We start from the raw sequence: 24,539 nt of genomic DNA on the forward strand, positions 1-24,539 counted from the left end.
ACTTCAGAATAAAGAGACGCGTCATTTATTTTGCTCACAGTTGTACAAGCCTGTGGCTTTTTCCATATATGTTTGCGAGTGCGCAATTGTTTTGCTTGCATCAACATAGAATTGGAGAATAAGACTCGATTACAGTCAGAGCACACAAAAACCTTATTCACGATGTTATTGGGTCTCCAGAGGAGTTTAGTTGTGTTCAACTGCCTACAATAGAAAGTGTACTGAAACAATTCCTGTTAGAAAAGGGAAACAAAGAATAATTCCGGTTCTAGAAAAGATCGGCCAGCCTATGACATTACTTATATAATTGCTTCTAAAAACTTCAAGTTTGGATGAAGTCATCTATATGTGAAAAGCTAATTTAAGTCAACAACGCATTGTTGCCTTAATTCTTCAATATCACGAAAAAGTTTGTCAGCTCCTAAAATCAGTGAAAAAATCCAACCCTACAAGTAACACTATAATAGTTCAATTTCACAAATTTGCCAGAGAAACCTTATTTGATATTGCTAGGTGTAAATGTGCTGATCCACTGATTCACTGTAAATGTGAAAAAGAAAGACGAATGCCAAAGTTAGAAGTGCCATTTCTTCTTGATCACAGAACAGAAAGCGAAAAGATTATAGGAAGATTAGACAAAAGTGAATCAAAATGGCTTATGAAGCGGTATAAAAGAACAAAAAAAAAATGTTAATGAACATTTAAAACAAGTTGAACATACTTTAAACGAGGACCAAGGACATCTACATCAGGCGAGGTGGGTGACAACTGCTAGTGGAATTTTGCGCTTGCTTTCACATCGGAACGGAAAATCAGTCAAAAGGGCACAAGATTATAGTTTCCTACATAATGAATATTTATGCTTCTGTATGGTTCTATATTAAAAAAGAACAATCGTGCATACAAGGAGCTAAACATTTATCGAAACTTATGTTATCTTCTAGATCTATGGATTCAAATATTAAATCAATCATAGATTTAGTGATAATACAAAATGCATGGTTTAGTTTCCCGAGAATCTAGTTCGGGCAATGATACTGAACACAGATGTGAACATAAGAAAGCTTGGTTGGAGAATTTTGAAAACAAGAACATTATCCTTATCTATCAGTGTGAGAGTATTCAAAGTTCCTGAGGTCAAATTAGACAAATTAGACGCGAAAACCTACATTGATATGATAAACTGGTCTGAGTGTGTCTTGACGGAGCCACTACTAACGCAACGCCTAAGCAAAGATAAGCTGCAACACAACATAAAAATTGCCACAGTTGCAAGTGAATAAGTAACAAGTTTTCCTTGCCACCCAATCAGTAAACCACATGATAAAATTAGTGACAGAAGAGGCTAGTTCTGTGTGGGGTGCAGACGCTCACCATGGACTTATTTTGGCAAATTCAAAATCTCGGGAGCAGATACCACAGTTCACAAAGAAATCAAAATGCAAATTAAAAATGAGTAACTGAACGTAAATACTAGACATCATTAGAGAACCAGTAATATAATCTGCAACTACAAAATTAAAGATAAGTCTAAGAGTGGGAGGTAGGACGGAACTCGAACTGCAGTCACCTTCATCGTGGTGAGTTCTGGGTTATTTCCAATGTAATAAATTTATTTGGAAATGAGTTAAGTGTTGCAGGAACTACAACGTTGTATCTCATCGAGATTTCTACAACTTTTAAAATATTATACGTTTTCCAATTGTATGAAAACTGGAATAATTTTCATTTTATTGATTTTGGACGCCAGTGTGTCTGATACTTGACCAAAAAAAATCACTAACATATTTAAATATTTTTGCGAAATTCTTTTACAAATATACATTAATACACAAGATAATTGACTTTCCCCCACCCCCACAGTTCAGAGGGATGATGACAACTCAAAAAATTGGAGTCTTGAAATCTTTTTACATTATATTCGGACTGTCTGGAGAACAATTATTACTACGGAGTGGAACATAGTGTAAAGTTACAATGTTTTATTTCGTGTCTTAAAAAATCTACGATTTGATCATTTAAAAAAAATTCAAGCCGATGGCGGCACCTCAAAACACTGAGGTATCGATTTGATTTCTTTAATGTTCTATTAACCACATTTGGCCAAAAATGGCAACTAAGAGTAACAAGATTTCGAAAAAAAGTTTTTCCGATACACCCTAAAACATATCCTAAGGGGGGAGTAGGGGTCCGAATTTTTGCGAAAAATTGAATATCTCACAAGCCGTTTAACTTAGTGACCTGAAATTCAGTATATAACTCTTTATTAAAAATAAATAGAACGTGTCCTGGCATTAAAAAAAATTATGAGCGGGAAGGGGGTCATTTTCTATATATTGGAAATTGGTAGTGGGTTGATTTGTAAAAATAATCGAAAACGATTGATATTAGTTGAGAAACAAATTGAGAAATGAAAACTACAGTTCTTCACATTTTTTACCCACTGCTTTCTATTATAATAATTGCTAAAGCCGGTGTTTAATATATGGAGCGTTCAGAGCATAAGGCAATCAAGCCATAAGTTGTGAGAAAAATTGGTATAAAATTTGTATTCCAAGCTTAATTACATGGGCATTTTTAAATTAGTACGGCATGCTTAATTATATGGAAAACTAGTTTCTTTTTTTTATGTTCGTCTACTTTATCTTGGTCTGAGACTCAAATTTCATCATATTTTCTACTGAAATGTATCTGTAAGCCAACAAAGAAATAATTATATATGATAAATTTAAATTCATCTTAATTCGTATGAGAAACACTTTACCATTGTATATCGTAAAGGTCATCCACCGGTATTGTAACAGAGCGGTGCTTGAGCGAATGACAGTAGGAATTCAAACTCCGATAAGTGATAATTTCACAGTCTTGTTTTATTACAAGTGTAACCTCTTTAGTCAATAGAGAGCAGGACGTGGATCATGGGTCAGAGTTGATGATGGGTTTTGGTGGGTCGGAGTTGGTCACAATGGTTCAGAGTGGTTCATAATTGGTGGTGGGTCAGATGGGTCAATGGGTCATTTGGGTGGTGGGTGATAGTGGGTCTAGGGGTGTTCGATAAGGCTGAGGACCTATCGAACTTCGGGACTGAAAATTTATCGAGTTGTCATCGGTTACTCGAAACCTTTCGAGTATTTGAAATTATCGAAGTTTCGGGTATTATCGAAATTTCGAGTATTATCGAAGTTTCGGGTATTATCGAAATTTCGAGTATTATCGAAGTTTCGGGTATTATCGAAATTTCGAGTATTATCGAAGTTTTGGGTATTATCGAAATTTCGAGTATTATCGAAGTTTCGGGAATTGTCCAAATTTCGAGTATTATCGAAGTTTCGGGAATTGTCGAAATTTCGAGTATTATCGAAGCTTCGGATATTATCGGAATTTCGAGTATTATCGAAGTTTCGGGTATTATCGAAATTTCGAGTATTATCGAAGTTTTGGGTATTATCGAAATTTCGAGTATTATCGAAGTTTCGGGAATTGTCCAAATTTCGAGTATTATCGAAGTTTCGGGAATTGTCGAAATTTCGAGTATTATCGAAGTTTCGGGTATTATCAAAAGTAGTGATGAACAGTTCGGTTCCTTCACCTCTCCAATGATTCCTTCTTGCAGCCAAACTAGTCAAACATTTTTTTTTATCTGATAAGTTATTGCAAAGTTGTACTTGTGAGGAGAAAGGAAAGCGTGCACAAAGGGATTGCTTTTTCGTCCCCCCCCCCACACACAGAAAGCGTTCATTTTTCCCTGAATTTTATCTCTTGTTTGTTATTTGCTAACAGCTAGTGTATTCGTGTTGCCAGAGATACGGTCTTAAACGTACAAATAGGGTAATTTGCTCTTCATACGATATAGTATACACCCAACACCTCAACCATATTAATCACGCACGGTGTTGCTAAAATATTATAGCAAAATTTTATTTTTAAGCCAAATGTATTATCTTCTGTCGTGTTTGCTTTCTCTTAATGGCCACTAGTTCACACATTGCCGCAATCAGATATGATGATGCTTTGGGCGCAAACTCCCCCTTTAGCCGTTCAGTAAAATAAATGTTAGTCAAATCAGTGGTGATTTCAGGGGTTGTTTAGGAGGAATATTTCCCCACAAACATATCTCTGATCATGTTCACCGTGGTTTACCAGTATTTTTGCTACTTTCACCCTCCATGTATTCAAAATCTCCCGGGGTAGGATTACCATAATTTCTGGATATTTTTAAGAATGGTGTGTGTGTTTATCGAGAAGTTAAGAAAAGTATAATCTTAACTTCCTAAAATACTTATGCTCATTTTCTATACTTAAAATATATTTTTTATATTATTTTCTTAATTATTTTCCTGAGTAAAGTATTCTTGCGAAGAACACCTTATCGTTATTGATTTTTTCATAAATATCAGCACAAGACAGAATTGCAAGCCAAGCACTTGACCAAACACAGCGAAGTTTCCCAGTCTTCCATTTTCCCTAAAATTTCGGGCATTAGTTAATCCCAGACAATTTTCCGAATCGGGCTTGAATCTAGGACGTATGATAAGACTACGCGGGGGAAACCTTGAAATCATCACTAAGTTTAATGAAGGTGAAAAACGGAAATAAATCTATTTCCTCGACAGTGAATATACAGTGTAGCATATGTTCTATACAGTCGGTTTGTACATTATGAAGAATCCACACACTAGCGGATCCAGAAGCGTCGTTTGGTGGAGGCAGATTGCTTCCTGGACGAATAATGTAGGTTTTAAAAACGTAAGAGTTTTGCATCAATTTAGAATAACGTGGTGCATTATTTTATATAGAGTGTTTCAAAACAACACCGCCAACGTTTGGGTTGCCACATTACCTAATTTTAGCGGATACCACCAGATTTTCAGGTCTTATATTCGTCCCCCGCTTAATCATCTCTTAATCACGAAAAACCACCCGCTATTTCGGATTGAAGAAAAATCTAAGACGACTTTCTTGATAAAGTGTTGTTATATTGAACGTAAACCGCTACATTTCTGTGTCAATCTCAATCGCGAATGGACAGATGACAGAAACAAGATGAACGCAAAAACTGTCAAATTATTACTACTGGTTTTGTACAATATGAAAGACGTATCATGCGTAGAATTTTATGATAAGATTTTATGCCATCGAGATCTTTTAAAGGAAGTTAAAGGGAATGAAAAATTTGGCATAATCATACACATTTTGGTTCAACCCATGAATACTAATGTATGATCTCATGGGTGCGTATTTCTTTGATAACATTCTGTCCAGTTCAACTGAACACGTCTATGTTGTTACGTAATCTATATGTTCAACTAGTCTTTATATATTCAGAAATGATTGCAAATTGAACCTACGGATCCTTAGCATATTGTTTAGATTAGATTCATTATTAGTATTTTTTCTTTTAAAATGTTTATACTGTATTTCATATATTGTGAAACTGTGGTATTTTCGTATGTTAGTATGATTTCAAGTAGAAATCTTTGAAAATGATCAGAAATTTTATGAGATGGACCAAGACTCCTAAATATGTTTTAGCTTTCTTACAATAAAAGTTTAGAAGTTATTTTGTATTCCTTAGAGAGAAAACCGTATGAACAACATCTGCCATATATCGCTTTTTTTTTTTTTTTTTTTTTGAAAACTTGTCTTAGAGAAATCCTTATTAGAGATATTTTACTGTAATACTTATTTAATGCTTATTTTACAATTCGAGACTCACATTCGTTGAACTTAATAAAACATTAAAGACAAAAACTAAATTTTCTTTACTTTAGTTTTGTTAGAAAAGTATATTGGAAGTGTCACTTAACAAAGAAATCACTAAAAAAAATCGTCAGAAGGATCGTCAGTATTTCTAATACACAAATTCACATCAGTACTTACGGTTTAGAATCCCCCGCTTTTCTAATTTCAAAATATGGCAACCCTATCCTGAGACCAAGATAAAACAAAAAGTATAGACCAACCTGGGTCCACAAATGCTTCCTTTTGGAATTATAGGATGCCGAAAACATGAATAAATGAACTTTATAGGTCCATAGCTCCAATACTATAGGATCTACCGTAGACCGGTCAAGATTTTATTTAGGAACTAGTATGTGCCCTATCCAAATATCCAAGTTTTAGAATGATCCAAATATCCCATATGATCTTTTCGCTGACATTTTCACTTCAGTAACATGAACACACTTTCCAGTACCGTTTCAGCTTGAATTAGCAGTATAACCTTGTTTCCCATAGAAAAATCTGATTGCAACCGAAGTGCAATGTAATCGTAATCAGTTTTAAAGACGCTGGCTTCTTGTTTCTTAAAAGAAAGTAACAATGATAAGTAGTCTATTGTATGCAGGACATAGCAGGAGAGATAGGGTCTAATATTTCTTTCAACAACTGCAAAGCAAGTTAACTGCACGACCATCTTTCTTTGAAAGTCTGTTTGCAACAATATACGAAGCAGCTGAGAGAACTCTTGAGGAAATAATGTTTTCTATTTTTCGTTAAGAAGTGATTGGAAGTTATTTTAATTTGATATGGCAATTAAATCAGAGCCATTGAAATGTAAGTCAGAGGATGTGTGTTTTTCTCCCCTTTCCCCTTCATCCCTTTTGTCCCTCCCTGGTTCGATCCCCGACCAAGTAAGTTTGTGGTGGACAACATCCTGTCCGTGGGTTTTCTCGACGTACTCCCGTTTCCTTCCACCAATTATTCCATCATCATTCACTTGCCTTAATCATACTTCTCCCTTAGCCTAACAGACATAATAGTAGGTAATTAAACTGGAAGATTTCACTTCATATCATTTTCCTTTAGTCTTCGTTCTGTCATATGTAAAGTTCTCCCTTGTGCATAGCATCATGCCATGAGGGCATGTAGGGAGTGTGCCCTCAGTCGTAGATGAATGTGGTGTTGTCGGCATCACGCTTCGGCCGCATCCCCCCTCCCAGGTACGCATTGAATCTGAGGTTGGTAATGCCCAGAGCCGCACGGCATCTTATGCACAAAATCAAATATCGTAAAGTAACCAAGAGCAACAGATACCTGACATATGCATTTAGACCAATCCTTTTTAAAATCGGATAATTCATTCGAAAGTTATCGTAGCTTTCACACGCCTACGCCCAAAGTAAGAACAAATACTTCAATTCGGGAAAAATCCTCTTGTGGTATGGCTACCAAAACAATAGGTGTAAGGTGAAAGCAAAAGGGAGCATTTTAAAATGAGTTCCATCAAAATCGGACCATCCGTTCGAAAGTTATCGTCGGATGCCACATGCAGACAGACAGACAGGACGGCCTGTAATATGGAGCTTCGCACCCAAAATTCTCAACGTTTGTTTCACGACAATCTCAAATACTCAAAGGCATTCGAGCGCCGAATAGTAAATTTTCGAAACGGAAGTTTGATAAGTCTTCAGCCTTATCGAATTTCCTTACCTTTAACTATATCGGTAGCTATCTCTATACAGAACTTTAAATTAAACCCTCGAAATCATATTAAAATTATTTTTCTGCCTGCCCCGTTATTGGCGCAATCGGCAAAGTGACTATTAGTAGACTAATGGTGTCTTGGATTCCAATTCCATTCAGGTGATGCATGTTTTCTCTTCCTCTTTCCCTCTTCTGACAGACTGCTTAAACCTTATATTCAAAATATTCAAGCGACTTGACAAATGCGATCATATTGATATATTTCTGTATTTGCTGCTTTCAAACAATTCGAGACTCTCGAAGAGTTCGAGTGTCTCGAAGTTGTCTAATGTTTCTTACATTTCGAGTCCCTCGAACATTTTGGGAGTCCCGAACATCTCAGGAGTCTCGAACATTTCAAGAGTCTCGAACATTTCGGGAGTCTCGAACATTTCGGGAGTCTCGATCATTTCGGGAGTCTCGATCATTTCGGGAGTCTCGATCATTTCGAGAGTCTCGAACATTTCGGGAGTCTCGAAAGTTCGATAATTCGATAAAATTAAAATTCTTTATCGATGAAACGGTTTTGAAATTTTATCGAATTGTTATCGATTACTCGACTATCGGAACAGCCCTAAGTGGGTCATGGTGAGTCGTGGATCAAATTTTCATTGACCCACACCATCTCTGGTTAAAATGGTAATGAAGAGAAGAGACACCGCGGTGGCTTAGCGGTCGAGCATTTACCTCCGGTGCTTGGGGTCTCTGGTTCGATCCCAGCTAGCGCCGTGTGGACTTTGTGGTGGACAAACACCGTGCTCATGAATTTTCTCAGGGTTCTCCCGTTTCCTCCTACTTTCATCATTCCATTTCATTCACTTCATCACCGTGTCTTTCAGCCTAACCGACATAACCGTGGGACGTAAAAACTGAAAGATTTCATTTCCAAAAGAGCCTGAATTATTATTCTTTCGTTAAAATCAAATAAAAAAAGAAGAAAAATGGAGGTCTTGGAAGTAAAACTTAGACAAACATACCAGTGTTCAGAAAATGCTATCTACAAGACATTGAGCAGAATGGGTTGGTGGGTCAATGGGCCAGTGTGAGTCACGGTGAGTGGTGTTTCGCAGTAGATCATGTCTTGCTGTCCCACGATCCACTGACCCACTAACAAATCTTGACCCATTTGACCCACCGACCCACTCAATCTCAGATTTTAACATGTAGTATATCATTTAAAGGACGAAACATACAAGTTTTTTTCTCGATACACTTTTTTCTAGCTTCATACATATACTAGTTGAGATGGTAATTTCTTCTCAAGGTGAGAAATTGATACGATTAAAAAGCCCATCTTGAAGTGGGTACAAACTACATTCCAAAGTTATTAGAAACGCTTTCGCGACCCCAGAAAACTGTCAATTCGACAAATATTTAAGTAAGTTTTTACATTTTACTTGTCATATCTCCGAACCCCTCATCCTGTGAAGACGGGGATCAATTTGGATATAACGCCATTGAGTGCCTCACTATTCATCTCAACGACCCAGAAAACAACGGATAACACTCTACGATCAGTCGTTTTACACTACTTTTACATGTCACTCCTCCCAACTTACGTCCCTTGGGGTATCTGACTTCCACAATATCTTCTTTTTAGATTGAAAGTAATACGTAAAAGTTGCTCCAGACATTCCGGAGTTTCGCTGGAATATACACTTATACATACATTAAAATATTTAGATCTGTGTGAGCAACGCTTTTGATGATGTCCCTGTAAATTCAAAATCCAGGTAACAGTCGGTCATACCAAAACGTGACATTAAAAGCCATTGCGATTGTAATAGCTTGACGAACCCAAACTATGTATTTGACACTAATCTCAGTCACTTGAGATTTTATTTTTTATCCTTTATCATCGCCCGCCATGACGATGGGGTTTGAATCGATTGAGTTGATTTTGAGTTTAACGTCCCGTTTGTATAATAATTTCTGTTTATACCCGCATAGTCTCTTTACCTTTCAGAAAGCGTAAATCACTTGCTGTAATGAGAAAATTGAGAAGTAACCTTCGTATGACAAATATCTGCAAATAAATACACTAAATAACCTATTTATTGCTATATTATTTTCTTAATTTTTGTTTAACATTCACATATAGAATACCAACATGCTGTGAATACCTATATCAGATGTTATATTTTAAACATAATAATCACTATGTTCTGCAATGATTATATGTTATATATACACACACAACTGATGTATTTTAATGTAATTATTTTATATACTTTTCATGCATTGCGGAAAATAGAATTTCATAAAAAAAAGCACTCAGATGGGAATAGAACTCACAACCTTACGATTTGAAATCCAACGGCTTACCGCTGAGCTAACCCAAGAACTCTTCGGAAGATTCTTCTAGCGATGTATAGCGGCTCTCTAGATAATTATGACATGCATATTCACTGCAAACGCTGTTTTTGTTCTATTTTGATTTTAATTTTAGTACTCAGACGAGACTTACGTTCTATGTCTTAACTTTCAGCATTCTTTTACATATGGAAAGATTCGTTTACGTATCTAAATGTTCCATTACGTATGGAGAGCTAAATGACAAACAAGCATGTGCTGACATTAATACGAAGTTTCGAAATATTGTATCATTAAGTATTTCAATCAATGTTGCTTTTTTCTACACTTGGTAACAAGTCTTATTATATTTTAAAGAAGAAAAACACATTGCAAACTTTTTCCCGATTGCAGAGGTTGGCTTGGAGGTTCGAACCTGGTTTACTTTTTTCCGAAGATACTCGAAGTTGGACTTAGAAAATTTTTGCCTCGAAACAGCAATAAATGTGCTCAACCTTTTTGTGACAAGGTGTACATATTGTGTTGTTCAAACACAACAGTTGTGGTACTGTCCAGGTGGTCTGAATGGAAAACACCGACATCAACATTGGAAGAAAGCATGACTATTCAGGGAGCGTAATGGTTGACACATTGGCACGATTGCAATCCGGTTCGAATCCCGGTCTAGTCATGCATTTTTCATTTTTGCATAAACATTGGAATATATATATTTTTTAAATTATATCCAGAAAATTCATTTCCCTCCGTGTCAAACTGAATTCAAGTTGGTTGACTCGCTCTGAAGTTACTAACAGGACATATAGGGTGCGTATGTAATGAAATCAGATTCCATAACTGGTGAAAGTATATCGTTCCATGTTGAGTTATCACCTGTGGAACTTGCGGAGTTATTTAAATTAAGGAGTTGTGAACTCCGGCTTAAAAACCAGAAAAAATATATATATTAGAGCCAATGTTGTGATCATATGCTACCCAGTTACAATGTGTTATCTGATCTTCGTGGACTGCAGCCAGAAAAATGAGGCGATTTCATTATTTCAACTTAGGTTTCAATTATCATCTCGTTCCATTCGTTTATACAAACCGTTTTGCATTATTTTATATACTCTATATGCTGCGAGTAGAAAGATAAGTTACCAAACTTTTGAACGCAAGATTTTATATCATTAGGTAATAAAACTTACAGAAATAGAAGGGATTGGGCATGTTTATTTCCTTACATATATTTACATAGTCACTTCAGTCTGCAACAATCTTCATAAGAATACGACACACACACACACATCTTATTGTAATACAGTTTAATATTTCTTGGCTGTAGCAGAATAATAATATTTAAATGAAAAAGAAAATGCACTCAGGTTCTGCATTTCCATTTTTCCAATGATATAAATTCAACTTCATGCAAACTAGTCTTTCAAAATGTATACTGACGAGAACTTTTGCTGCAAATTGGGAAGTCAAGTATATTATTAAGTAGCGATCAGTATATCACAGGGCAGTACTTTCTCGAACACACTGGATTTTCCTCATTTCTGTTTCGTTGCCTTCAAAGTGCCATTTTTCTCCCTTCAATACTGATACTAACAGCGTGTTGGGCCTTGTTCATTCTACGCCTGTCGCTGAACGCACGTAAATGTTTATCCAATCTAGTAACTTGCTTCTTTGGATTCTGAAATGGAACAGTTTTAATTAATAAAGTACAGTACTAATTATTATACAATACAAAAATATGTAGTTAAACTAACTTGTAGTTTTACATTTTGTAACACGGGTATTACGACAAAGATCAAGAGCACGACACACAGAAAGAGAACGAAAACGAATGAAACAGAAGGGAATGAACGATTTAAGGGCGAACATCAAGGAACTGCAAACGAATGTAAAAAATAGCGAAACTTGTAATCTTACTCTACTAAAACACACGGTGGCTCTAGGGCAAAGCGCCCATTGTTAGTGCGAAGATTTACAATTTAGATTCTTTTTAAGTTCTTCCCAATATGAAAATTCACTTAAAAAAAAAGAAAGAAAGAAAGAAAAAGAAAAATAAAAAAAAGCTCACATTTACTTTCGCTCACATTGTCAGAAATGCAGCAGCTTTACAAAAAGTTACACTAAAAACATGGTTGAGCAGAAAAGCAGAAAGACAACCTTGTAATCTTCATCGAATATGCAGGACTGCATTCCCTAATATTTCGAATCACGTTTGGATTTTCTCTGCGAATAAGAATAAAAAAGGGAATTGTGGAGCTCGACGGTAAAGGGTTAATCTCTAGATTATGTGGTCCCTGGTTCGATCTCACCTCAGACTAATTAGAGGCATCTTTTTGGTGGGCAAACACAGTGAGCGTGGGTTTTCTCGGAGTTCTCTCATTACTTTCATTATCATCATAACTGAATCCCTCAGCTTCGGATTATAAACATGGGACGATAAATTAAGAAAAAAATTTAAAAATACAAGAGGTAAATAAATAAAATGATACATACTATAGGATACATTGCCAAACAAAAAAAAAATAAATAAAAACATACATCCTTGGCTAACTAAATGATTAGGTTAATAGTTATACGTCCCTAATAGTGACACAAATAAACAGACATTGATGTTGAAAGGAACTGACATTTTGCTGAACAAAATCGACTCACGTAAGGTCATATTACGGATAACTAGAGCTTGAGAAATCTTGCTTGCAAGTACTCGCCAGCCAAAAAAATATACTAACCAGACCATTTTGCAGTCACAGTGTTTATACAAATAAACAAAAATCACTTTGCGACACAGTAAACGTATCAATACATTTTTTATTTTGTTTATTAGCATGTCTCTTACAAATAATAATAATAATAATAATAATAATAATAATAATAATAATAATAATAATAATAATAATAATAATAAAGGTGACGTGGAATAGAACACCATTTTTATTGATCGGACTTTACTCGCCCCTGGCGAGCAGGTGAGTGGATTTTTCAAGCCCTGCGGATAACTATCTTATCTAAATGACAATATAGTCCGTTTGTATCCCATTTTGTTTTCTCTCTATTATTTAATATATACATTTTTAATCGTTAGCAGAACAGCTAAGCTGTATGGCTTTAGTGTGCATATTTCCAGGTTCGATTTCCGGTCAAGGTGCAGCAGTTTTGATACGGACCCAGAGTCGCAAAGCAACTGGGACGATACTTGAATTACCTGCCGCTGAATAAAAATTTATTGGCCTAAACACTTCGAGCTGGAAGTTAGGATGTTTCAGGAACCCTCATAAGATTCGACCCGGAGGGTCTAAAACTCAAGCCGATGTTCAGCAAGGGGTGATGCTAGTGATAAAACTAAGACGAAAACATAATATGATCTTTTAACCTATGGGGACATCTTTCGGTGGTAGGATCCAGTGAAATATGACGATGTGGCAAGGCTGTATGGCACATTACCTGATACGTGTCTACGAGAGAAAAGTTGTTACTGTTTGGCGTGGAAGTTGTGTCCTTTGTTAAAATATGCGAAACGAAAGCAAATTTTGTAGTACACTAAATCCTTTATTGTCACGTGTACTTTAGTAACAAAGGAACGAAAAGAAAAAAAAAAAAACTAGTTTATTCAAACTGGCCTACGTTGGCCTTCATACACATCTTCAATCGTTGAGGCCACTCGTCAATGGCTACACGCTCCACGTCTTAAGGTATGGCAGCAGCTGCTTTTACTAAATCGACCTTAAGCGACTCAATATTGCGATAAGATTTCTTGCAAGCCTTCTCTAAGTAGTCCCAAAGGTGGTAGTCCAGTGGGTTGAGATCTTGGCTTCCAGAAGAACCAATTCTCAGCAGGTATGAAGTGGGGAATATTGTTGGCTAACCATTGCTGGTTCATCTTCGCCTTATGTGCCGGCGCAGTCTTGCTGGAATATCCATACTACGCCAGAAAACTTTGATTCCATGGTTTCACTACCTTCTCCAAAACATTGTTCTTCTAATTTGCTGTCTTGGTCTTGACTCCCTGTTCGTAAAAGTGTAGCTGAGTGACATCGTCGTAAGAAACGACCCACCAAGCCACCTTGGAAGCTGGGTGGTAGCCTCTTTGGACCCTCAGAATTTGTTCGGCAGCTTTCCGATAATTGTGAGCATAAATTCTGTTATTTTGCCGGTTGAAATTTTCTTGTACGGTGAATATTTTTTCATCGCTGAATAGGATTCGCCTGTTTCCCGTTCGCGTACCGCTGGAGTAACCTCTTGGCTCTTGTGGCTTGTTTCTTCTTTAAACCTGGTGTTAACAGTTGTCCTGTGGTTCTTCTGTAAGCCCCAAGTTTAAGGTTCGGTTTGATGATGCAGGATATCGTTCTCTCCAGTATATTCATCTCCCGTGCAATGATTTTCCGTTTTCGAAGGAGATTTCGACGAATTCGCGCAGCTACGGCTTTTACAGCTTCTGACGTCCTTCAAGTGCGCGGATGGCCACTTCTTGCTCTTGTCATCAATCGAGGTGTCGTTGAACTATTTGATGTACCGATACACAATTTTTTGCGTAATTTGCAAAGGCCTTAGAAGACTGAAAATTCTACCGGCGACTTGTTGCACTTATGAAATGCGATCATAGCGATACGATTCTCTTTCATGCTCCACTCCATGTTAACTGGACGAGTGAACGACACAAACTGGGGACTAGTTTGCACTACAGATTCGCACAATGTTATGTAAACAAAGCTGGTCGCGAACGTCAGCCGAATTGGCCATATGGCGCTAGTGAACTTAGGGACAGAACTTATGGCACGACTGGGTATATATGTATATATAAGGTGTTTCAAAACAACACCGACAACGTTTGGGAGTTGACTCCTGACGCCAATAAAGACAAAACGTATAGACCAACCTAGGTGCACAAATGCATCCTTTCGGAGTAATAGGCTGCCAAAAACATGAAAAAATTAACTTTAAAGGTCCATAGCTCCAAAACTATGAGATCTACCGTAGTAGGGTCAAGACATCACTTAGGAACTAGTACGTGCTCTATACAAATATCCAAGTTTCAGTGTCATCCGATACTTTCGCAACAATTTTTATAAAGGTAGTTGGTGAGTACTTCAAATTATATGCCCGTAGCGAAACTTCCTCTATAAACATTATTGTGTGAGTACCTTAGGATTCTGAAACATGTATTTTTTGGATAGTTCACGTATTAGTTCCTAAATTAAGTCTTGACCCGACTACGGTAGGTCCAATAGTTTTGGAGCTATGGACCTTTCAAGTTCATCTTTTCATGTTTTCGGCAGCCTCTAACTCCGAAAGGAAGTATTTGTGCACCTAGGTTGGTCTATACTTTTTGTCTTTATTGGCGTCAGGAGTCAACTCCCAAACGTTGTCGGTTTGTCGATGACAATGACAATGACAATGACGTTGTCGATTGTTTTGAAACACCCTATATAGAAAACACTGCAAATTAAATGTACATGGAAACAATAAAACAAAGTAGGAATAATGTGAAGAAATTAAGATAAGTACACTCACGTACCATGTAAATGTGTGAACGTGTTCACAATTTATGTTAAGAAGTGATACGATTGTAGATGTTCTGAGAAAGACAAAAGCAAACTACATACATTTGCATGATATGAGCATTCTAGGCCAAATGGTTAGGAGGTGCATTCTGACTGTTTCATTATTTTCATTCACATTTAACTTCCAGTAATGTTTAGAACCAAAAACGAAAAAACAAGCCGCGAAGGGATCTCCGGGTTCCCAGTTACACACCTTACCCATACTTCACGTTAAACACTAATAACTCTTCTCTCTTAAGACAAAGACACTTAATAATGTGCTATGCGTTGCTGCTACGTCGGCATATCTTTAGCGGGTTCAACTGCCGAAAAAGGTCACAGAGATTAAAAGTCATATTATTTTTTTTTCTTTCTTTTTACATCTAGCGTTAACCCTCGATAAGCACGGGTGGAAGTTTTAGCCACTTGATAGAGGAAATGAAACTATTTCTTTCAGTTTGACGTACAACGATTATGTTCTTTAAGCTAAGGATGACAGATGATTACGTAAGTGAATGACGATGGAAGAATTGGTGGAATGAGGATGTGGAAGAAAAAGGAAATACCCCTCCCCCCCCAAAAAAACATGGACACGATGTTCTCCACCAAAATACTTGCCTGGGGTAGAAACCAGAATCCCAACGACGCAGATATAGGAAAATTTTGTCCTGTATATTAGACAAAAGATTGCGAAATTTGTAGTTGTACTGTTACATTTAATTCTGGGATTTAATACGAAGTCCTCCTGGTCCATTTATAAACGACAAAAGTCTCAGTGCATCATGTTAAATCCTAATAGTAAAGTCAAGTTAATATATGTCGTTACTTGCACTATCGCTTGTCAACCTGACGCTAATGGATGTCGCTAGCGTGCAGGTGATTTGGAAATTTACAACTATTGCACCCTACAATCTAAGAACTGTATTGTTTCGAAAAAAGGACAAAGGCGTAACCGTATTTAGATTTGAGCATTAATACTTGTGTAACCACATATTGGTTGTGGGCAAATTCAAATGTAAAGAATTACAGCTTTCAATTTAACACAATTGCAATCTATAGTGTATAGCGGGCTCAGGCGTAACAAGCAGTATTATTTACACAAAACTATTCCGTTTTTATTTCCGGTTATTACCGTTTGTGAAAATATTTTACTTTCACAAAGTATACGAAATAATGGTTTACTATGGTGGAAGAGGTATAATATAGTAAAAAGCAATGAGAAGAGTGGCAGCTCTTTAGGAATGTTATATCAGTAAAAAAATTAAAATATTATCGAGTTACGAGAAGATAATTTAAATATGTACTAATTCTTATATAATGTTTAGGTTTTCATCTATATGATTTCCTTTAGCCCTTCTACGCCCGCCAGGGATTTGAACGACGACTTACGTAGGAGGCTCTGGTGACCCACCTAATTATCACAGAATCATGATTGATACATCGTTGGAAAACTTATGGAACATAGATTCCAACGACGTAACAATTCCTGCAATTCCTGCTCTATTCTGCAATTCCTGCTCTATTCATAGAAAAAAAAATCCTCGAAAACAAACAAACAAAAAAAAAAAAAAAAGATAGAAAGAAAGAAAGACAAAAAAATGTCCACCTTCGCCCTCCACATATGCAACAAGTACACATACAGCTTATTTCCATATAGTGGACTACTTCACTGCGTCACATACCAATTTTTATTTGTACCCCCGGGGGGTAACCCCTTCAAAAATCCCTGATGGAAATAAAAAACACAAACTTTACCCTTCCCTCCGCCGTGGTACCCTCATACATAAAATGCATATCGGTGGAAAGCTTCATTCTTGAGGAACACATTGATATCAAAATTATCTTCTTAGCTTAAATAGCGGCTGAACTATTGAAGTTTAAAGCCTTAACGCAGCAGCTACGTCAATGGGCATTTAAAGGTTAAAAGCCGCCACTAAATGAGAATTGACAAGTGGAACCTGCCAGCCAATAAATGCAACAATAATAATTGAATAAATGAAGAACAAATAAAATAAATAATAATATACAATCTTGGTTATACCTTTTATCTGTGTGTTACGAGTAAATTACACTTTGTTCGGTTGAATTGGTTTGTTGAGGGAACTTGCTGAAGTGAATGCTGAAATAAAAGTAAGGGCGACCTGCTAGAGGTCAAAGTTCCATGAAATCCCATACGGACGAAATCACATTTTGACCTCTGGCCCTGAAATTCATTAATTCTTAAAATTTTTGATCTCGTTTTATCGTCAGACTCAACTTCGGATCTTCGTCTATAGTCCCACAAGTTTTACTTTCCTAGGGCTTATCATTTCTATGCAATGGAAAATAAAATTTACACACAAGTCTGTATATGCAGGGTGTCACAAAAGTCCCCTGACATAGGGCAACTCTGTTATTACCAGAGTTACAACAAAATGTAAGAGGGGAAACAGTCTCCAAATATAATGTTTTCAAACTGAAGTGAAGGATTTATATTTTTAAATCGACGAGTCGTTTGGGCTGTACACTCTTTATGAGCCCAATGTCAAATGAAAACTCAACGTTGCCATTTACCTGGACCCAAAAAATAAGTAAATGAAGTTACTGTTTGAAATGGAGGCTGGCCATCGACACGTTAGCGTAAGAGACAATAACTTCATTCACTTATGTTGTGGGTCCAGGCAAACGGCAACGCTGCATTTTCATTTAACATTGGGCGCATAAAGGGTACAGCCCAAACGATTCGTCCAATTAAAAAAAAAAAAAAAAAAAAAATCCTTCACTTTAGATTGAAAACATCACATTTGGAAACAATTTCCCCCTCTTACATTTTGTTATAACTCTGATAATAACAGTTACCCTATGTCAGGGAACTTTTGAGACACCTTGTATGAGTACGTCAATATTCAACGATCTTATTTTTACCTTATACATATTTTTCAATGTTGATTAGTATGTCACCGAATTGTGCATAATAAAAGACTTTCGAGACATGTCATTTGGTGATAATAACCTCTAAAAAGAGTGATAATTTTACGTTACCATAGTTTGTATTAAAAATTGTTCGTCTTCAAATGTTGCACCTTGTGCTTGGTTTGGTTAATCAAAATAGACCTTAATAGTTGAGCTACTAGTTTACATCGAAGACATTTCTATGCAATTCATAATTTTTATGAATACGAAAATCGATGTCTAGTCCTTTACAAATAATTATATTAGTGCACTCTGCGAGGCAACATGAATTTTTGCTCAAAGATATTTAAAAAAAATCCAGTCTTGCTCCTGGTAAATAAACTTAATATATACGGTTACAAAAAAAACCTGTGGTGTTAAAACAACGCTCTGAGGTTACCAGTTAACTGTGTTATTTTAATACTGTTGTATTCGTATCAGAAATATCTAGTTAACTGAAGTGAGAATTTGTATTATCTTTTTACATTTTGCTACAAGCAAAGCTTTATGCGGTATATTTGACATTTACAGCAAGTAACGTACAATGCATTATATTACCTGTAATCCTTCACGAAAAATAACCTTGTGAGCTATGACTTTTTTGACAACTTCACATTACTATGATCTTATGTGCAATATGTTCTTCGTACAAATAAAAGCTACGAGCAAGTTCTAACAGAAAAAGAATGTAAGGTGCGAGCCTTTCAGTGAGAGCTATACACATACAGAAAAAGAAAACACACCTCAAATATAAAAGTGAGTTTCAAAAGTTAAACACTGCCCTTAAAATTCATCATCCCTTTTTGCACTTCTAATAGGAAAATTTTGTTTCGATTTTTCTTATCTTATACTATCTAATTCACTGTAATTATAATTCACACTGCAATATTACCTTGCTGATATCAATGTCAGTTTTCCATTTGGGCCGAACAACGTAGTCTTTGTTAGATGGCATGGGAACTCTTGCTCTTGCTACCCATCCTGGATCACCAGGGCGTAGTGCTCTGTTAAATTTAGAAATAAATTTATAAATTTTCGATTCCCTTCTAACAATACTTCATTATATACATAAAAAAAAAAAAAAAAAGAAGAAGAAAGAAAAAAAAAAAGAAAGAAAAGTCGGAAAGTATACGCAGTACATTTGAAAGATATGCTGAATAGCTAACATGTGTAGTATTCTTCTGGGGATGTAGAAGCTTTTACAGCTAAGAAAGCCTGTTTCCAATATCTATCGGGATAGAAGAAAGAAGTAAAATCTGTGGAAACTCCCGTTGTATTTCTTCTCATTGTATTGTATGGATCTGGAAGTTCACTACTCTCTAAGAGCGAAGACGAAGGGTTACCGAAGGCAAAGTTTTGAAAAAGTACTCTGGAAAAAGAGATATGATAAACAGCGGAGCTTTACTAGTTTCAGAATATCGTACGGATATTAAGATCGTGAATGTGATGTTCTCATGGGAAATATGTGCAGGATCTAACTGGAAAACATACTATTGGATACTCTATGTCGAGGGAGAATAATATGAATACAAAATAGAATTTTGAAGATGTTGGTAACCATAAGCCTGCTTGGACTACCGATGCAACAGGATACAATGCAATGGCGAGATTTTGTTTCCTTAGTGATGAACCTTCAGGTTCCTTAAACCATGGCGCTGGTTATCAGGAAATAAATATTTGCAGTAACGTATATAAGCTTAAATATGCGAATTTTGTTTCAAACCACTATCAATAGATAATCCTTACACAAAATGGTTCCTTTACAGACATTACCGTAAACTACTTTCCAAATTGAGCGATTCATTTTCCTTTTAACTATGAAGTAGGTATGCACTTTGCCTAGTGACTGAACAATCTATCTACACAGAGTTTATGTATCAAGCAGTATGTATCTACTTGATTATGGAACTGCACTGTAATGTTGAAACTGCATTGTATTTATACTTACAGTTAACGCGTAATTTACAGTTTTAAATAATAATAATAATAATAATAATAATAATAATAATAATGTAATTATTCAGCTATATTTCTAGAAATGTATTTCAGTTGTACAGAATTCAAGAATGACAATACCAAATAACATTTAACAAGGAAATTTTCTACTACGTATTTTAATACTTTTTTTTTTTTTTTAATTCCTTGTATTTATAGTTATTGATTTGATTTGTAACACTTCATGTTTATTTTCAAATATTTTCCAGTACGAGATGCATTGAAGTTCTAAAATTACTTTCTTCACATACTGTAAGTAGATGGAAGGATGCAATTCATCTTAAAATACATGGCCACTGTAGATATAGAAAGCAGCACCGTGCACCACCTGTAGCTCTACAGCCGCCGCTAGAGGAAGCAGTATTTTTAATATTACAAATGGCGACGTTCAGTAAATAACTGCGTGTGATCATCTGGTTTCTCCACCTGCTTGGTGTGGCATCTATCGATATTCATCAACTCAATGAGATATGCGGTGAAGCTCTAATGCATGTGAGAAATATGGGTCCGTGGGTGCGGAAGTTTAAAGAAGGTCGAGTGTCGTGTGATAACGAACCCAAGCAACCCCGATCACGGACAAGCTGACTGACATGATTGCGTATTTCCGTCTGTTGAAACCATTTTACATGAAGACTTAAAAATCCGAAAAGTTTCTCCGAAGTGGATTCTCCGAATACTGACTGTTGACCATAAGGCTGCGCGAGGAGAAATTTGTCAAATCACTGCTAATTGGTGATGGATGACATCATGAATAATGCTTTCTTTTCGTCAGTAAAGTGCACAGACTCACAAACAAACAAACACTTCTCTCTCTCTAAAATAATAATAATAATAATAATAATAATAATAATCAGGTTTTACGAATATCTTTTCAAGGCTAAACTCATTCCAGACTGCAAGCAAAACGACCCGAGGAGGTTGTTCATGTGCTTTTCCACCAGGAGCCAATGCTCCTGCTTATCGGGCATCGAAACTCTCATGATTTTCTTTGTAACAACCACTTTGAAGTGATGATTCATCTTCCGTACACACCACACCTCGCACCTAGCGATTTTTAGTTGTTTCCGACAAAGAAGCTCCGTGGACGTTCATTTTCCAGTCGGACCGATTTGGCATCAACGATATTACAAGCGTCAAAACACAACCGTAAAGATTAGTGACGGTCAAGCACTCAAGACGTCGACGTTGCGAAAAAAATGCGTACGTCTAAAACAAGATTACTTTGAGAAATGATACAAGTTTCAACTTCCTGGTAAAATAAAGAAACGTATTTTAGAACTTGAACACACTTCGTATTTAATGCCTTGGAAATTAGTATTAAAGTAAGATGGAAATACAATGAAATTTTCCTTTTTACAAATTTCAGGTAATTTACATGCTCAACATAGTGTCCTAACATTTGATACTCTTACACTACATATTTCCGAAAAAATGAAAACACAGCAGTTCAGATGAATGAAGAAAACTGAGCAAAAATATCTACATACTTTTCTTCTCCTGTTAGTGCTTTAGTAATATCCTTGTTAGGTTGCGGCGTCTGCCCACCGCCACCTTCGGATAACTTTCTTCGTTTCGGCATTTGTTCCAGGTCTCGCTGTTCTCGCTCTTCTTTCGACATAGCTAGAAAAAAAAACATTGAGACACTATTACTTCAAAGTAATTTACCTACATAATTAAACGTAATAGTCAACAACAAGTAGTATACGATCCACCTCTCACTTAATGTTCTTTCATCAAACACGGAGGCCATTAATTGCCTTTCTTCGAGGAATATTTGTACAACACCTTGTAGTAACAAAACCGAACTTACAATATGCAGTTATGACAATACATCTGAGGAAGTTTCGAAAAGGTTCTGGAATATATGTATTGTATAAAGTAATGTAATTCACACTATCTTTCCTTCGAGAGATTTCGAAGTTGTCAGAAACATGTCTGAATTCTTTTCGAAGTTTTCTTCAGCTGCTTTGTTGTATTGACAACGACAACGTAAGCTCTGTCTACGGAAGAGCTTTTATCCTAATTAACTTAGAATTTATTATTATTATTATTATTGCTTCATCTCCATGTGCTTTCAAGCAATTTTAATGTCTCTAATTGCGAAATACGAAAGGAACAAAGATACAAAATGACCCTACGTCGCTCTGCACCAGCAGCTGCCATCTCTTCATTGACTAGTGTAACAATTATTCACCGGTACATTTATCAGAGAGGTTATGTTGTTGATGCTTGTACCTCCGTTACTATATGCAGCACAAACATGAGACAAATGGTGCTGTATTTCTCCCGTGTACCCTTTCATGTTATTCATATTTTTGTCTATCGTTCTATTACAAAAAATTCACTTCATTCCTGACGACCCATTTGTCGGTATTTTTCCTACCATATCATACCTCCGTTTAACGAGTCCTATTTAATATTGCTATTTATCGCAAACGGTATATTCTAGCGATATACTGTTTACGGTAAACAGCAATATTAAATTGGACTCATATATATATATATGTACGGTCATACTTTTAAAATTGATTGATGCAGGAAATACAATTTTGTTACCCAAGACTTTCAATATTTTGAATATTTTGTTTTCATATTCCATAATTTAAGTCCATCTTTCAAGCAAAAACCCTCGAAGCGGGAGTAAAAAACAAAAAATATTGAAAGCAATGACCATGTTTTGAAAAGAAAAATAATTAAATGACAGAAAAACAGTGTGAAGCATATGTTGGGCATTCCAATATAGCGCCCCGGCTAAGTAAGTGTGTGGCAGATATCGTATTGTGGATTTTCTTGGGGTACTCCGGTTTTCTCCCATTTTCATTCCACCGATTCTTTCATCATCGTTCACTTGTTTGAATCATCCGTCTCCTTTAGCCTAAAGGGCGTAACTGGGACATTAAACAAAGATTTCATCTTTCCAATATGGCGCACAACCGAATGCTTCACAGCCATATCTTTTTTGTTCTTTATTCTTTCATTTCTGACTATTTCTTCTACTCTCTATTAAACGAAACGTTCAGTGAATTAGCTTATAATGTACGTTCTTTTCACTATCTTCAGGTTTAGAGCCATAATGATAATGTAATATATAAGTCGTATTTCTATTATTATTATTATTATTAAATCCTGGCATCCTTTTATATGTTTAACACTTTCCATCTTAAGCCCGAGCAGGACTCGAGGTAGCTTATTAATGCACACGGACAACCTCGGTAATATTGTAGCAATTCCACTCAACAATATCAAAATGCATTCATCTTAAATCAGGATGCTAAAAGAATTATTTGCGATGTAATTTCGCATGTCTATCTTGCTTCTACCTGATGCACATGCGTATTGTGATTTGAAAGAATACTGTACAATGTGCAGGGTAATGTTTCTTGACCTGGTGTACCACCAACTACGATGAAAACAGAAATCATCACTTCTGCCTCTGTCCTTGTTTTTCTCCTCCCTTACAGTGACACCAGAAAACGTTCATTGCACATTGTACAGCGCCGCATTAATTACTGTACCATATAAAATTTTCACCTGTAACCATTAGCATACTTTACTTTCCACGGTAAAATAAACTATTTTCGTTCATGTTTCCTTTTTATAAGGTAGGTGTTCTGATGGATGCATCACGGTCTATGGACAGTTTTTCAGAAAAACTTTTAAACATTTTAATACAATGTCATTCAGTTTTTCCTTTTACGGGGTCAGCAATGCGTTGTAATCGCTTGTTCAGAACTTAAAAAATACATATTTATTCAGACAAAATAACTTTGTAAACTTTTTAATAAACTGCTATTCTTAGGAACTGACGTTAAATATTTATTTTTATTTATCATTTTGTCATATTTTGCCTTTCTAGAGCATAAATGCATGTATGTTCTCAGTTTTTCGGTAAAAAGTTCGAGCTCTAATAATAAATGATCAGTTACAATACTAACAACCTTGTAACATTTAAATAGATCCGAAATGACAATTTTAATCGGTAAATGCTATCATCTTATTATCTTAAGTATATTCCTTTTATTTACGTGTATTGCAAAAGGTAAAGGAAAACAATCTATCCATACGACATTATTATTATGAACTTACCTTTAAGGTCAGCAGATAAATTAAAGATTGGTCTCGCCCATTCACTGATTAGTTTTCCTGCACGTTCCCTGTTCTCTTTAGTTTCCTTTGGATGCTTATACAAGTACATCACGGCCTTTCCTATCCCTGAATGTTTCAGAGATTGTTGGTCCAAATTGGGGAACTACAACGATAAAATCGATGAAACTGTATTTAAATATTACTTAACACCTGAAAATA

General features: G+C 36.0%; 1 protein-coding gene across 1 annotated transcript in view; it reads right to left on the bottom strand.

Annotated features, from left to right (window-relative positions):
- Nucleotides 1-10,966: 10,966 nt before the first annotated feature.
- Nucleotides 10,967-24,539, bottom strand: part of LOC145692937 (uncharacterized) — a 61,243-nt gene continuing 47,670 nt past the window's right edge. Inside the window, exons 8-11 of the mRNA XM_081768516.1 lie at nucleotides 24,321-24,483; nucleotides 21,722-21,854; nucleotides 19,132-19,243; nucleotides 10,967-11,449 (exon numbers count right to left, since the gene is read on the bottom strand). Coding sequence (XP_081624642.1) covers nucleotides 11,327-11,449; nucleotides 19,132-19,243; nucleotides 21,722-21,854; nucleotides 24,321-24,483 — 531 coding nt within the window. The 3' untranslated portion in view covers nucleotides 10,967-11,326. The remainder of the gene's footprint in view (nucleotides 11,450-19,131; nucleotides 19,244-21,721; nucleotides 21,855-24,320; nucleotides 24,484-24,539) is intronic.

Source organism: Thermobia domestica, chromosome 8 (assembly GCF_964235325.1).
Source record: "Thermobia domestica chromosome 8, izTheDome1.hap1.1, whole genome shotgun sequence".
NCBI classification, from domain to species: Eukaryota; Metazoa; Arthropoda; class Insecta; order Zygentoma; family Lepismatidae; genus Thermobia; species Thermobia domestica.